Genomic DNA, 13,360 nt, shown 5'->3' on the forward strand with positions numbered 1-13,360 from the left:
ATTGGAAAAAAATTAATATATTTAAAAATTAGACCAAGCATTTAAGCCAACTCTCTCAGACACAGGAAGCAGTGAAGTACGGATGGAGTGCACTGAATTTGTTTTGCCTGTTTTACAAAATATTAATGGCAAAATAATGTGGATGCTGTAAATCCTGTTTGTGTTTAGTTTACTTCACACTTAGTAGAAAGGCCCAATTCTCTCCCTTTCAAACCTTAATTTGACATTTTGTTTTCTGCTCAACAACCCCTTTGTCTCTTGTACTGGGCTCTCTACCATCACTCCTTCTCTGTCTCTGTCAAAAGTAATAAAAAAAACCTATTTTATGACTCATTTCAGTTCTGAAGAAGTTGTGGGTTTTGTAGGTGCTGTGCTAAGAAGCTTGGTAAATTTCTGCATTGCATCTTGTCAGTACATATTGTTGCTATTGAACATTGATGGTGGAGAGAGTGGATGTTTCTGGATGTGTGCCAATCAAGTAGCCTGTCATGAATGGTGTCAGGCTTCTAAGTGTTGTTGGAGCTGGACTCATCTTGGCAAGTGGAGAGTATTTTGTCATACTTCTGACTCACGCCCTGTAGATGGTGGACAAGATTTGAGACTCAGAAAGTGAGTTACCCATTGTAGGATTCTTAGCCTCTGATCTGCTCTTGTAACTATATTATTTACATGGATATTCCAGTTCAGTTTCTGTTCAATGGTAACTCTTGGTTTGATTATATTGGGGTATTCGGTGATGGTAATGTCACTGTATGTCAAGGGGCAATGATTAGACGCTCTCTTGATGGAGATGGCCAATGTCTGGCATCTGTAAGTCATGAATGTTACTGATTATGCAATAGGAACTGTGTAATTAAAATAGTTAGATCCTGACTATTAAAATGATAGGATGCTGATTATTTATGCAATAAGATCTCGTTGTTGATGCAATAGGCAACAGACTGTTAATGTAATGGTACCATGATCAGTAATGTGGCAATATCCTGAATCTGAAAGTTATTACTGTTAGTGAATGGAATGGAAACCTGAATATTAATGTAGTAAGATTCTGGACATTGATGAACCCAGATCTTCATTGTTGCTCTATAGTTCTGATTATTAGCATAATCAAATCATGTGAATTTATTGCATTATCATCTTATATCTTTCCCTCTTCCAGTTCTGAAAGGTCGCCAACCTTTCCACTGATGATACCTGTCCTGCTGTGTATTTCCAGCACTCGTTAATTTTCCCTCATCAGACTCATTATTGACTCGTTCTTGTACTTTAGTGTACTGTGAGCACATTCAGAGATTTCTTGTTTGAATCTCGAGTTAGCACAACCTACCTACAGGGGTATAATCCATTCACTGATTCTGCCATATCTGGAGAAGGCACTCCAATCCTGGCCATTCACCGACGCAGTTGCATAAGGAATCTGCTCAAACCGGTTCACAGTGCAGCAATAGCAAATCGATAAATGCTCTTGTTGCAGCTAACTCAGCAGCGTCCTGAAGGTAACAGGCGACAAATGTTGTACACGAGGACGATTGTGCTGTTAATCATAGAATCCCTAGTGCGGAAAGAAGCCATTCGGCCCAACGAGTCCACACCGTTCCTCCGAAGAGCATCCCACCCAACCCCAGCCCCACAACCTATCCCCTTATTAACATATTACCATGGCTTATCTACCCCTGTACACTACGGACAATTTAGCATGGCTGATCCACCTAATTGTATTCTGTAATAGCTCACATGTCCGCTGGTCATGAAAATAAACCGTCGCTCTCTTGTCCAGCTATCAGAATCTATTACTCTGTTAAGGTTTGAGTTGAAGCGTACAGATAGAATTTGACTTGTGGGAGAATGCAACGGATGATGCTACAGTCAAGTCTGATTAGAATCAACACATGGTTGGGTTTCCTGGCGTTCATTGTATCTGACTTATGCTTTTATTGGAGTGTGAGCAGCGGATATAGTTACAAATGTTCTCAAAATAGTACCCCCACACCCCTTTCTGTATAGCTCCCAGTTTCTCTTGCTTTCTCTGTCTCGCTGCCTGACACACCAATATCATGTTTGTTTTATCAAATTGTACATTTTGTATTTCCCATAACTTTTCATGAGATCAATTGATAGACGGATTTTACAAATAGACTTTACATGTTTTGAGGTTATTTTACTACTGGTGTTTAGTTTGAGCAATTAATCGAAATTTACCATTTCAGTCATGTTAGGTTTACAAGTATAAAGTGTTTACGTTGCAGTAACAAATCGGTCGCGCCTCTCCAGCGTGTAGTTTAGCAACCGAGTAAACGGTGAACATGAGCTCGTTGTTAACAGTGCTTCCTAGGAAACCAATCCTACAAACCTCAAATAAACTTTATCAGACACCATGGCTGGAGCCATCACTGGGTCTTGGGTAAGCAAGTCACTTTGAAAATCAATGGATCTGTGCAAGCCTTAGGAGTCCTGCATCAGGAAACCGCTGCTGCGCCTTTATCACTGTTCAATTACCTTTCCCGCTGTCTTTCGCTCCTACAGTTTCCGACTGGATTTCATGGACATGCCCGCAGTAAATCACGGAATGATATATTTCAGGAATACAGACAACGGGCCAAGCCACCCCCTCCCGAGAAACTTATAAAACGACTCCGGGTGAGTTTAAATTATTAGCATCAATCACATTGACCAAAACAATCCCATACATTATTTGGCTGTTGGGCGGGTAGCGGAGATCAGCAATTGCTGTTTAGTCCCGATTCGCGTGTTTTCTGATTGCAGTCTTCTCCGTTTGCAATCGATGTAATATTTTGTAAATAACTGCAAAATGTTCTGCAGATGATCAGAATCACCGTTAGTCCGCGGGTTGCCAGTTTATTAGGCCATTATGTCAGAAGAATGTTTAAATTTAGGAGATTTTTTAACTGTTTGGAAATGATTAAATACTTTCCCTGATTATATATACACTGATCAGAACAATATTTAGGATTATAAGTTAAATAAAGAAGCAAGGCATGGCCAAGGTGAAATAAAGTTGACTAGTCTTAACTACTCCCCAGAGCCCAAAACATGAACAAGAGGCATAAATGAGGCTCTTTGGCACAGAACTACTAGTGGTGGTAACCTTGTTCAAGGTAACAGGGTTTATTGCCACTGTATATTTTCAGCAAAATTATTGTGTGCAGCAGCAGCTCTGAGGAAATTTCCAGTCACCCTAATCTGTAGAAACTCTGCAGCCCATACAGTAAATCCTGTTCACCTATCATCTCTATCCCCCCTGCACAACTATTCCACTCACTAATGCCTCAAAGTTAAAATTTTCATCCTCTGCTTAAATCCTTTCATCTTTCAGTTATCTCCCATAGATTTACAGGCTGCACTATCTATTTGGCTTTAAAGTATCCACCATTTCAATCTTATGCCTTCAGCCATCCACTGCGAAAATGCCTCTCCCCTGTAAACTGCTTCGTGAAAACTCATGTCATTGACCAAGCTCTAAATTCCTCCTCTGGGTTGTTTCATTTTGGTCTGTTTTATGATGGTTAATTCAGACTTATCAAATTTATAAACAGACCTCTCACATATGAGCGTTGATCTCCCTCTGCGTCTGCTCTGAAGCTGGAACACTCTATTCTGCACTCTGTTCTATTACCCTGGTGTATTTATGCAAAGTATGATTTGTCTGCTTAGCACACAAACAATACTTTTCACTGTATTTATCACTGTATGTGACAGTAATAAATCAAATCAAATCATGTGAATTCATGACAAGCCAGCATTTAATGCCCTTCATTAAGTTGAGTCAACCACGTTGTTGTGGGTCTGGAGTCATATGTTGGCCAGACTAGGTGGAGAGGACAGGTTTTCTTCCCTAAGGCACATTTGTGAACCAGATAGGTCAATTTTATACTTACTGACATGTTTGTCAATGAGCCAGAGTTTAATTCTGGTTTCTTTTACTGAGCTCAAATTTCACCATCTGGTTTAGTAGGATTTAAACCCTTGCCTGGGGTTCTGGATTACTAGTTCAGTGACATTAACTCTGGACCACCATCTGTCAAATAGTTTGTGATTTTGTTCCAAAATTAACAGTGCTTAATATTTGCAAATTATTGTTGTTGAGTAAAACAGCAGTTTGCAGATATCAAAACTAAACTTGATTTTTTTTTAAAAGCTAGCCTAATGGTTACCATGGTGACTGGTGATTGTCTTAAAAACCCACTTGGTTTGCTAATTTACTTTAGGGAAGGACATCTCCTATCCTATTCTGATTCTAGACCCACAGCAATGTTTTGGCCTCTTAACTGCCTCCTAGGCAATTAGGGATGAGCAATAAATGCTTGGTTAGCCATATCCCATGAACAAATAAAATAAAAGTATCCCATGTTGTTCCCAATAGCCTGTCTTTGTTTAAGCTTCGGGTTTAACATTATTAAATACAGTTCTCCTAACTTCTCTCCTTACAATCTTTACTAACAAAATTACAGTTTTACATTGGTGTACCGATTTTCCAATATGAAGAAATTGTGCCCTCTTCACTTTCATAATTATAACAACTTCTTCAGATTATTGTAAACTAATGCCACTTTACAATTAAGGAAGAGAGATCTACAAGATTTCATAGCCTTGTTCATAACATTTGTACAGTCACAGTTGCGAGGAAAATCCAAGCTTCCTTTTCAAGCAAAAATGGGGGAAATTTTCGAACCAATTTGTTAGATGTCTTTGACTTAACAAAATTAACTAAGTAAATGAAACATAAATATATTGAGGTGTTTGTAATACTGATTAATCATAAAACTCAGGAATAATTTGAAGTGTCATTTACAGGTAATCTATGCACAAACTCATCAGTACTCATTAGTGATATAATCCATAATATCAGGGGTTTAGTCATACAAGAACAAAGCACCAATTCATCTCATTTGTGTCATGCAGACTTTTTTCTAATTACCCATCATGAATAATCCATGTGATTATTACTCACTAATTACTCATTAATAAAGTTTAGACTGTACACAGAAATATTAAAAGGGTTTTTGCTGTTTTCATTCTGTAGTGCTTAAAAGACTGAAAGCCACAGTCCTATGTAACATTTATAATATAGCAAAGTTTCGTGATGCTTGACCTACAAATTAACCATGTAATGAGGTAGAAATTTGACCAAATCCATTTCTTTGTGTTCAACCATAAGACCCAAAACAAGCTATTGAAGAAAATGGTTTCCAGTTATAACAGACATCAAATATATATTTTTTATCACAGTGATCAGGGAATTCCGTGGAAAGCGTGAACATGAAAATAAATGTCATGTTATCAATCCAAAACACAAAGTACTTGATTCCAGTTAGCTCCAAAATATTTGCTGATATCAGGGATATTCACCAGACTGCAACCCCTAAATATTTATCCCCATCTTATGTGCTGTTAATGGGAGGTTTTTTCTTCTGGCGTGTTTCTGTTCAGGCATGAACTTTCTGAAATACTGTACTTTGCCATAAATCTGAAAAGTTCCAATTGGCTGTTGCATTAGTTATCTTTTACAAGACTGCTTTCAGAGGTTTATAAGGGAGATTTTTGTTTCAGTTCAAAGCAAGTACAATATTGGCTTTGTAGCTGTGCCAACTGCCCAATTTCTACATTAGCAAAGCTCAGGTCACTTCTAGATTTGGACCTTACTTTACTGGCAGTTGTGCACTTTTCATACTCATGTCATTTCACCATGAAAATTGCAATTTGAATCCTGCAATTGTTCCCATTTTGCATATTTTAACAAACTCCTGCGTAGGTTTGTGCATGATTACTACCTGTCCTCTCAAAAGCCTGTCTTAAAATTAAATGAGGCTGACAAGTGAGCATGCAAAATCTCTGTTCATCTCCTGTTTCTCAGGTGATAAATGAGCAACCAGCAGTTGAAAATTTTCCTTGAATAATCATTACCACAGGCATTTAGTTAAAAGTGAAGTTTAGGATGTGAAGTCAATATTACATGAATGTCAGCAGTAACAACAGGAATTATGTAATAGATTCTCTTGAAATGTCACATTTGATTGGGTGACATTTGAAACCTTATATTAATGCTCTGAAGAAGCAATTACTTAGTGAATTGCAGCTCCAGTTTGGTCCTCCACATTTATTCATATTCATTGCTTGAGAATTAGATACACCTCTTTAACCTCCTTGTACATTGCATGGTTTATGGCCACACATGATAGCAAACTAAAAGGGACAATTAGAATCTCTTCCCTACTCTTTTTAGTGTGTGGCATTAGGGCTCACAGGATGCCATTTGGCCCACTTGATTCCATACTGGCCTCAGGAGACCTCTCCCACAATCCAATGCATGGACCAGCTCACCTTAACCACCATAGATGGCCATATTTTAATGAGTGACCCAGTTAAATATTGCATATTCTGTTGTACACTGTAGTGTCTCACTGACCACCATTCAGTTTCTTTGACTAACATGGGTGTTACTCTGGTTTCAGGAGAACCCTTTGAAACACAACTTTTCCAAACATGATAGTCGGCAAGTGTTTCACGACAGTGCCACATATCTGGAGAATGTAAGTTCAGAGATTGATACTTAATGCAGCAACAATGTCTGTAACTTACTTGTCACCTTATGCTACATTGCCATTAGCTTCTTCATTTTTAATGATTTGATGGAACTGTCTTTTCAACATGCCACAGAAAGTTCAGTCTTGTAGCTAATACTACTTTTTAAATAATCTAATCGTTGTTGATGCAATGCCAATCAACTACCTTGGCTCAAAATGGAAACAGTTTCAAGTTTCTGCATGGAGCCAATCTTTGTAAGATTTTAAAAATGTTTTATGTTTTAATTCATTACTACAACAGAATGCCTAATATTGCAATTGTACAATCCAACAACAAAATCATAAAGTTAAAGAATTGTGATGTTAAAAAGGGGAAATTGCAATACATAATTCCTGATTCACACTAACCCCACTTCAGGCTGTGTTGAAGTTTGCAAGAAATATAAAACAAAAACCATTCAAGAAAAGGATGAAACACAAATAAAAAGCATGGAACTAAAATAACTGGAAGCTTGCTGCGGCAACCTTCTAATGTGCTTCACAATTCACGCAATACTTTTGAAGTGCCGTGATTATTGTAACTCGGGTTATCACTGTTGCTATGTATTATCACAACACAATATAACCTTAAATGATATCAGTAGAAATAATTTGCAGTAATCTATATTGTTAAATGTTTTGTGTCTCTAAGGTTCAAGTATATGATAATAACTCTCCCTCAAATTCCATTACCAAAAATTGTTGACACTTCATATCAGAGACCCAAAACAAGTCCCAGAATAATGAAACTGATTTTGACTTTTGGGTGGTTTACCAGTATTTCACACTGGCCATCAGCCACCATCTGGAAAGGAAAGACAAGAACCAGTTCAAAGTTTGGATCTCATTTACACAGGGTAGGCGAGCTGCTTCATCTCAATGCAGCTTGCTGATTTCAGACAAATACAATATCAAACAGTCCAAACAACACTCAACCAGTAACCAGAAAGCCCTAGAGAGGGAGAGTTGCAAATGTGATGGATCGGCATTCCAGGTGACCCTCAGTGCTCTCTGCTCGCCAGTAATCTTTTGAAAGAGGCAGAAAAACATTGGAGATTGATCATCAGGCGATTTTCACAGAAAAATAATTTTGAGAAATTTAACTCTGATCACCCAAAGATAATGAGAAACAAATTCTAGAAGTTGACAGTAGCTACAAGCTACTTACCTACATCCCACTTATCTTTTGCACTGAGCAACATCACCCTCTGCCAGGAATTTATCCATCTTCATGTTGAACAGTTCCAGTGAGTCTGCATCTACAGCATGGACCAATAATTAATTCCCAAAGTCAATGATCCTTTATAAAACTCTTTGATATCTTATCTAACTCAATATTGTTATAATTTACCACATCAATTTGAATGAATCAATTACCTGTTTTATTTCAGTCTGGTTGGATATAGCAGAGAATATAAAATGGGACTACAGGGTAGTTGATAACAATTGCTGACTCCAATGAGGGGTTCTGGAGTTTAAAAATATGTTATGATCCACTGAGTAGTGAACTATAAATTGAAATCCTTTACTCCCATAGCTATACCGTATGCTAGTTTCTTTAAAAGAAAGGACAGTACCCCAACTTATATGACTTTCAAACCAAGTTTTATTGAAAGCACAAACCACGTTTCTGTACTAACCAAGAATTATTTCTTACAAGTAATTTGACTTATAGCTACAAGTAAACAAAGTATAAACTATTGGCACATAATACTACTACCTAAAAGTCTAACCCCACCCTCCACCGCCCCAAACTCTCCCTTTCTCTGACTCTCTCTTACTCACATGAAAAATAGACTGATCAACGTAGAAAAACAGGAAAGCCAGTTCGGTAGTCTATACTTCCAGATTCTGATGTTGACATGACTACCCTTTGGCGAACCAGACCCTTGTGGTTCAGAAATCTTTATTCTGGATGCTTTTGCTCGAAACGTCGATTCTCCTGCTCCTTGGATGCTGCCTGACCAGCTGTGCTTTTTCAGCACCACACCCTCTAACCTGCTCAGTTAGCTGAAAACCAATCAACTTGGCTTGTAAACATCTGCACACAGTCACAAAAATAGAGTTCACAATAGGTATGAAATTCCTTGCTGTGAATGCAAGCATCCTGGTAAATCCCCATTTTTAAAAATAATTTTAACACTGGGCAGAATATTTTTATACCTTAAGCAGCATAAGCATTGGTGAAAAAGGTCCCATTTTTCCCTCAGCAGAGAAAGGATTGCGCCCTTTTCTATCATCATGTCCATGAGCACCTCCAAGTCTTTGTCAGGGATTTGAGGAGTTAATTTGCCTTTCTCTGCCATTTCTTTGAGGATAACGGTGGAGCACCAGAGTGTGATGGCCAGTTGGTGGCTTCCAGCATCTAGAATGGTGTACAGCTAGGGTTTAAAATGGTGCCATTGGCGCAACTGTCACAAAATACCCATAGAGGCAAGCACTTCTGCCTCTACTGCTGGATGATTTCATATGATCAGCAATGAAGAGACCAATGGCAAAGTAATGAGGTGAAGAGCAGAAGATCGTGGGAGAAAAATTACATGGGCCATGGTGGACTATACGTCATGAATCTTGCTTGAGGAAAACATTCTGCAAATGCAAAAGTAAAATTCACCCCAGTATGCTGTATTTTGTTTTATATTTAATCCTCTTAGCTGTATATCATAATATTATTTTTCTATAGCTTGTCAGTTTTGGACTAAAATCTTTAAAGCTTTATTAAATCATCTAGATCTCTTACAATAAATTTCAAAACAGAGTCTAACATGCAGTACAGATGCTTGGTATTATAGCTCTTCCCCATGCAAAGCATTCTGGTTATCTGATATAAATATCATCTTCCCATTCTTCAACAATCTAGGTCAGGTTGTAATTTTATTTTCCAATAAAAGTTATGATACCACCACAAGTCTTGATGACATCTAGGAATATGAGGGCAGCACTCCAAATACTGTTTTCTAGATCATTAATACAGATTGATATTGTTGTAAATTCTTTTTTTCAAACCCATCAAAATTGAAAGGTTTTCTACAGCTCCAAACATTTGCCAGATCAATAAAATATAAAAATATATTAAAATATCAGTATACTTGTACAAGACAGCATTTGTTGCAAATTATGTAGGTATTTAAATCTACTTACCTTTCTCTAACTTGTGTATTCCTACTGATATCTTTCTTGACAATATCTCAAGTTAAGCACTGGGAGATTCAGAGGAACACAATGAAGGAGCTACAGGAGACTTACACAATTCCCTTTGATGGATACTGACATTCAAGGAGTCAAAAGTCAGATACCTATAAAAGTCATCCTAAACTCCATAAACAGAAACTCACTTCTAACACTTCTCTTTTTGACCTTTCGGAATATTCCCACACACCGAAGTAAAGCTTGGCATTTCTTTGACATTAATTTTTCATTTGCCATTTTTACATATCCGTTTCACCGGAGCATTTTATATGTAACCATTGAAAATAAATAATACATTTAAAAATCTCTTTATTCTTAACACAATAAATTCTCAAATCTCTGGCTTTGTGCAGGTTTAGCAGCCTTTCTTTCTTTTTCCCTTGATCACTCATCTGGCCCATGGGAAAAAGTGTCAATGCTGAGAAAGCTAGTGGAGCTCACAACTATAATCTAGCTGGACAGACCAACTCTACAGTTTCAAAGTTTGCACCACAGAAAGTAAACATTTAATTAAACAGGATTCTGGCCATAGGGTCATAGACATAGACTCATACAACGTGGAAACAGATCCTTCCGTTCAAGTAATCCATGCCGAACGTAATCCCAAACTAAACTAATCCCACCTGCCTATTCCTGGCCCATATTCCTCCAAACCTTGCCTATTCATGTGTCTATCCAATTGTCTTTTAAACATTGTAATTGTACCTGCATCCACCACTTTCTCAGGATGTTCATTCCACACGTAAACCACCCTCTGCGTAAAACATAGCCTCATGTCTTTTTATTAACTCTCTTTCCTCTCACCTTAAAAATGTGCCCCATATTCTTGAAATCACCCATCCTAGGGAAAACACAACTAATATTAACTCTCTATACCCCTCATTATTTTATAAACTTCTATCAGATTGCCTCTCAACTTCCTACGCTCTAGTGAAACAAGTGCCAGCATTTGTTTATAATTTAAACCTCCGATACCTGGCAACATCCTGGTAAATCTCTTTTGAATTCTCTCCAGTTTGATAATTTCCTTCCAATAACTGGGTGACCAAAACTAGACACAGGGATCCAGAAGAGGCCTCACCAATGTCCTGTACAACCTCAACATGACTTCCCAATTCCTATACTCAAAGGACTGAGCAATGAAGGCAAGCGTGTCAAATGCCTTTTTAACTATTCTGTCTATTTGTGACACAAACATTAAAGAGTTATGTACCTGCACCCCTAGGTCCCTCTGTTCGACAACACTGCCTAAGGCCCGACCCTGAATTCTATCCTGTCAGTCATTTCTGAGCTGAATATGAAAAGGCTATCAACTAAAAACTCAAGCAAGTGTTCACTGATTGAAAATTATATCTGTCCAGGTGCAGTTGGGCTGAGATGCCTTTCTCTGGGTACAAGCAACAGTATTGTTTTCAGCCAGTGAGTACACAGGACTTTGGTCATGTAGGGAAGGTCACACATGTCAGAAAGCATTGACAGGGAGTAGGTTCCCAAGGTTGGATTTTGATAGTAGTTAAATGTCACTTACCAGAAAGAAGCACTGTTCAGATCTTCAGATCATTGGGGTTAATGCTGCAGTATTGTAGTTGGGAAGTGATATAGTAGCTGGGAAACTTGGATGAATAAGTTTAAGAGCATTATTTAACATTTTTAAAATTCTCTTTCCTGGCTCCAGCAAGCCACACTAAGAGATTTTCTGACTGGATGGGTAGACATCTAGTATCAGGCAAGAGATCAATGTTGGACATCAGAGGGTGTGTTGGATATGTAGTTGGATGGAGAATGTGGAGCTAATTGCAGAGTGATATCCAATTGCCCGGTTGAAAACAGCTACAGTCAGTGGACCAATATGAAGCATTCCAACTCCTTTTGCCTCACAGGCAGTGTTGGCAGGGCAGTGACGTGTTCATTCAGCAACTCTTATCCCCTTCATCTGTCAGGTTTCCAAGGTCAGTACTGAATCTGGGACTGGAACAATATTTTAGTTGTTAAAATGATTTCCTGACTAACCTGCTTCCACTGAGTAGGTTATTCACCTGGCATCCAAACCTGTTGCTGTTAAAACCAGAAAATGGCAGTTAACTTTCAAAATTTCTTTATATTTAGCTTTTCACTTTTCCTCATCATTCTCCTTTCCCATGCTTCCTCATAAGGTCTTAAAATTCCACCCATTGATGTTTTTTAATGTTCTATTTTTTGCCTTTGTTGGCTGATAATGTTGGTATTGTCTAAGGTGGCTAGACAAAAATACATTTGCTACTTTTTTGAATGTGCTCCAAGATGTTCCCACAGCACTCAGTAACATCAGGAGCAGAGGTTCCCAGTGGATACACGGTGACACATGTTGGGATGTTGGAGGTGTGATATTTCAACCCCTTCATGATTTCTATCTAAAATAATATGAGATTTGTTCTTCCAAGGTGAAACTCGTACTGCAATCGTTTAGACTGGTCTATGACTCCAAAATTATTATGCAATTTTGATGTCAGGGAGAAACATTTTTATACAATACATCCTAAGGCTTCCCATTCTGTTGCCTCAATTAAATAACTTTATTTATTTGTACTACTTTTAATGGGCAGATTTTTGCAAACACACGTGTTCTATTACACGAGTCCTTTGGATTTCATGATTTTTTTAAAAAGTAAAGCTGTATATGGTAAGAGTACTGACAAAGGATATACTTTTAGTTAGAATCAAGTTTCTATTTTTGCATGGTTAAAGAGCAGTTATAGTTGAAATGTTAAGTGTCAAAACCATGGATAAGACTCTCATAAGTGTGTTAGTTATTCTGGGATTGCTTGAAGATATTTAGCCTTATTTTACAGTTTACTTGGAGATCCTCAATACAAATACTTTAGAAATAATTAACTGATTTATCTTCCCTTTTCTGTAGAGCAATGCTATAAGTCGGGCAAAAACTGCTTTTGGAAGAAGCAGTGAATTTAAGAAAGACTTTATTTCCTGGATTCCGATTCAGACTGACAGACAACAGTGGCCATTAGTATCCACATACAAAGCAGATTTCTGGCATCACAGAAATCTGCAATCCACAGATGTGATGATTCCTCAGCTACTCGTCCCACGAGGTCGACCACTGATAACAGCTGTTCATCCTAGATCAGAAATAATGCAAACGACGTATCGCCAATTCTACAGCCACTGCCAGCCAAATCCAAACATTTATACAAATGTCTTTACTGGACAAGTGCAGAGTGCACCCATGGAAAAGGAAGCAACATTTGTCTATGTGAATCCCAAACCAAAGACAGCAAATGGAACATGTAGAGCAAGATCTTTATTGTCACAGTGTTCCACTGTTGCTGACTGTCTTTCTTGGCCTGTCCCAAAATCAAATGCAACAAATGATTGAAAATAGTATGACAAACAAATTAGTACAAGAAGAAAACAAATTCACCCCAGAGCTTCTCGACAACTTGATATCATACTGGGAAAAAAAGTCTGTACTTTATTTTTTAAGCTTGCCTTTTCAGGTAATTTTAGGGAATTGAATGAGGAGACAGTTAACAAATAATCTTCTATATGTGGAAAATAATTTACATGGAGTCTTGAGTCAGCAGCTATTTATC

General features: G+C 37.8%; 1 protein-coding gene across 1 annotated transcript; it reads left to right on the forward strand.

Annotated features, from left to right (window-relative positions):
• Window positions 1-2,374: 2,374 nt before the first annotated feature.
• LOC132822462 (uncharacterized protein C3orf84-like) lies at window positions 2,375-13,143 on the forward strand. The gene is made up of 4 exons (XM_060835840.1): window positions 2,375-2,401; window positions 2,524-2,637; window positions 6,471-6,548; window positions 12,667-13,143. The coding sequence occupies exons 1-4, from the start codon at window positions 2,375-2,377 to the stop codon at window positions 13,141-13,143; spliced, it is 696 nt and encodes a 231-aa protein (XP_060691823.1).
• Window positions 13,144-13,360: the final 217 nt, after the last annotated feature.

This window comes from Hemiscyllium ocellatum, chromosome 14 (assembly GCF_020745735.1).
Source record: "Hemiscyllium ocellatum isolate sHemOce1 chromosome 14, sHemOce1.pat.X.cur, whole genome shotgun sequence".
Taxonomy (NCBI): Eukaryota; Metazoa; Chordata; class Chondrichthyes; order Orectolobiformes; family Hemiscylliidae; genus Hemiscyllium; species Hemiscyllium ocellatum.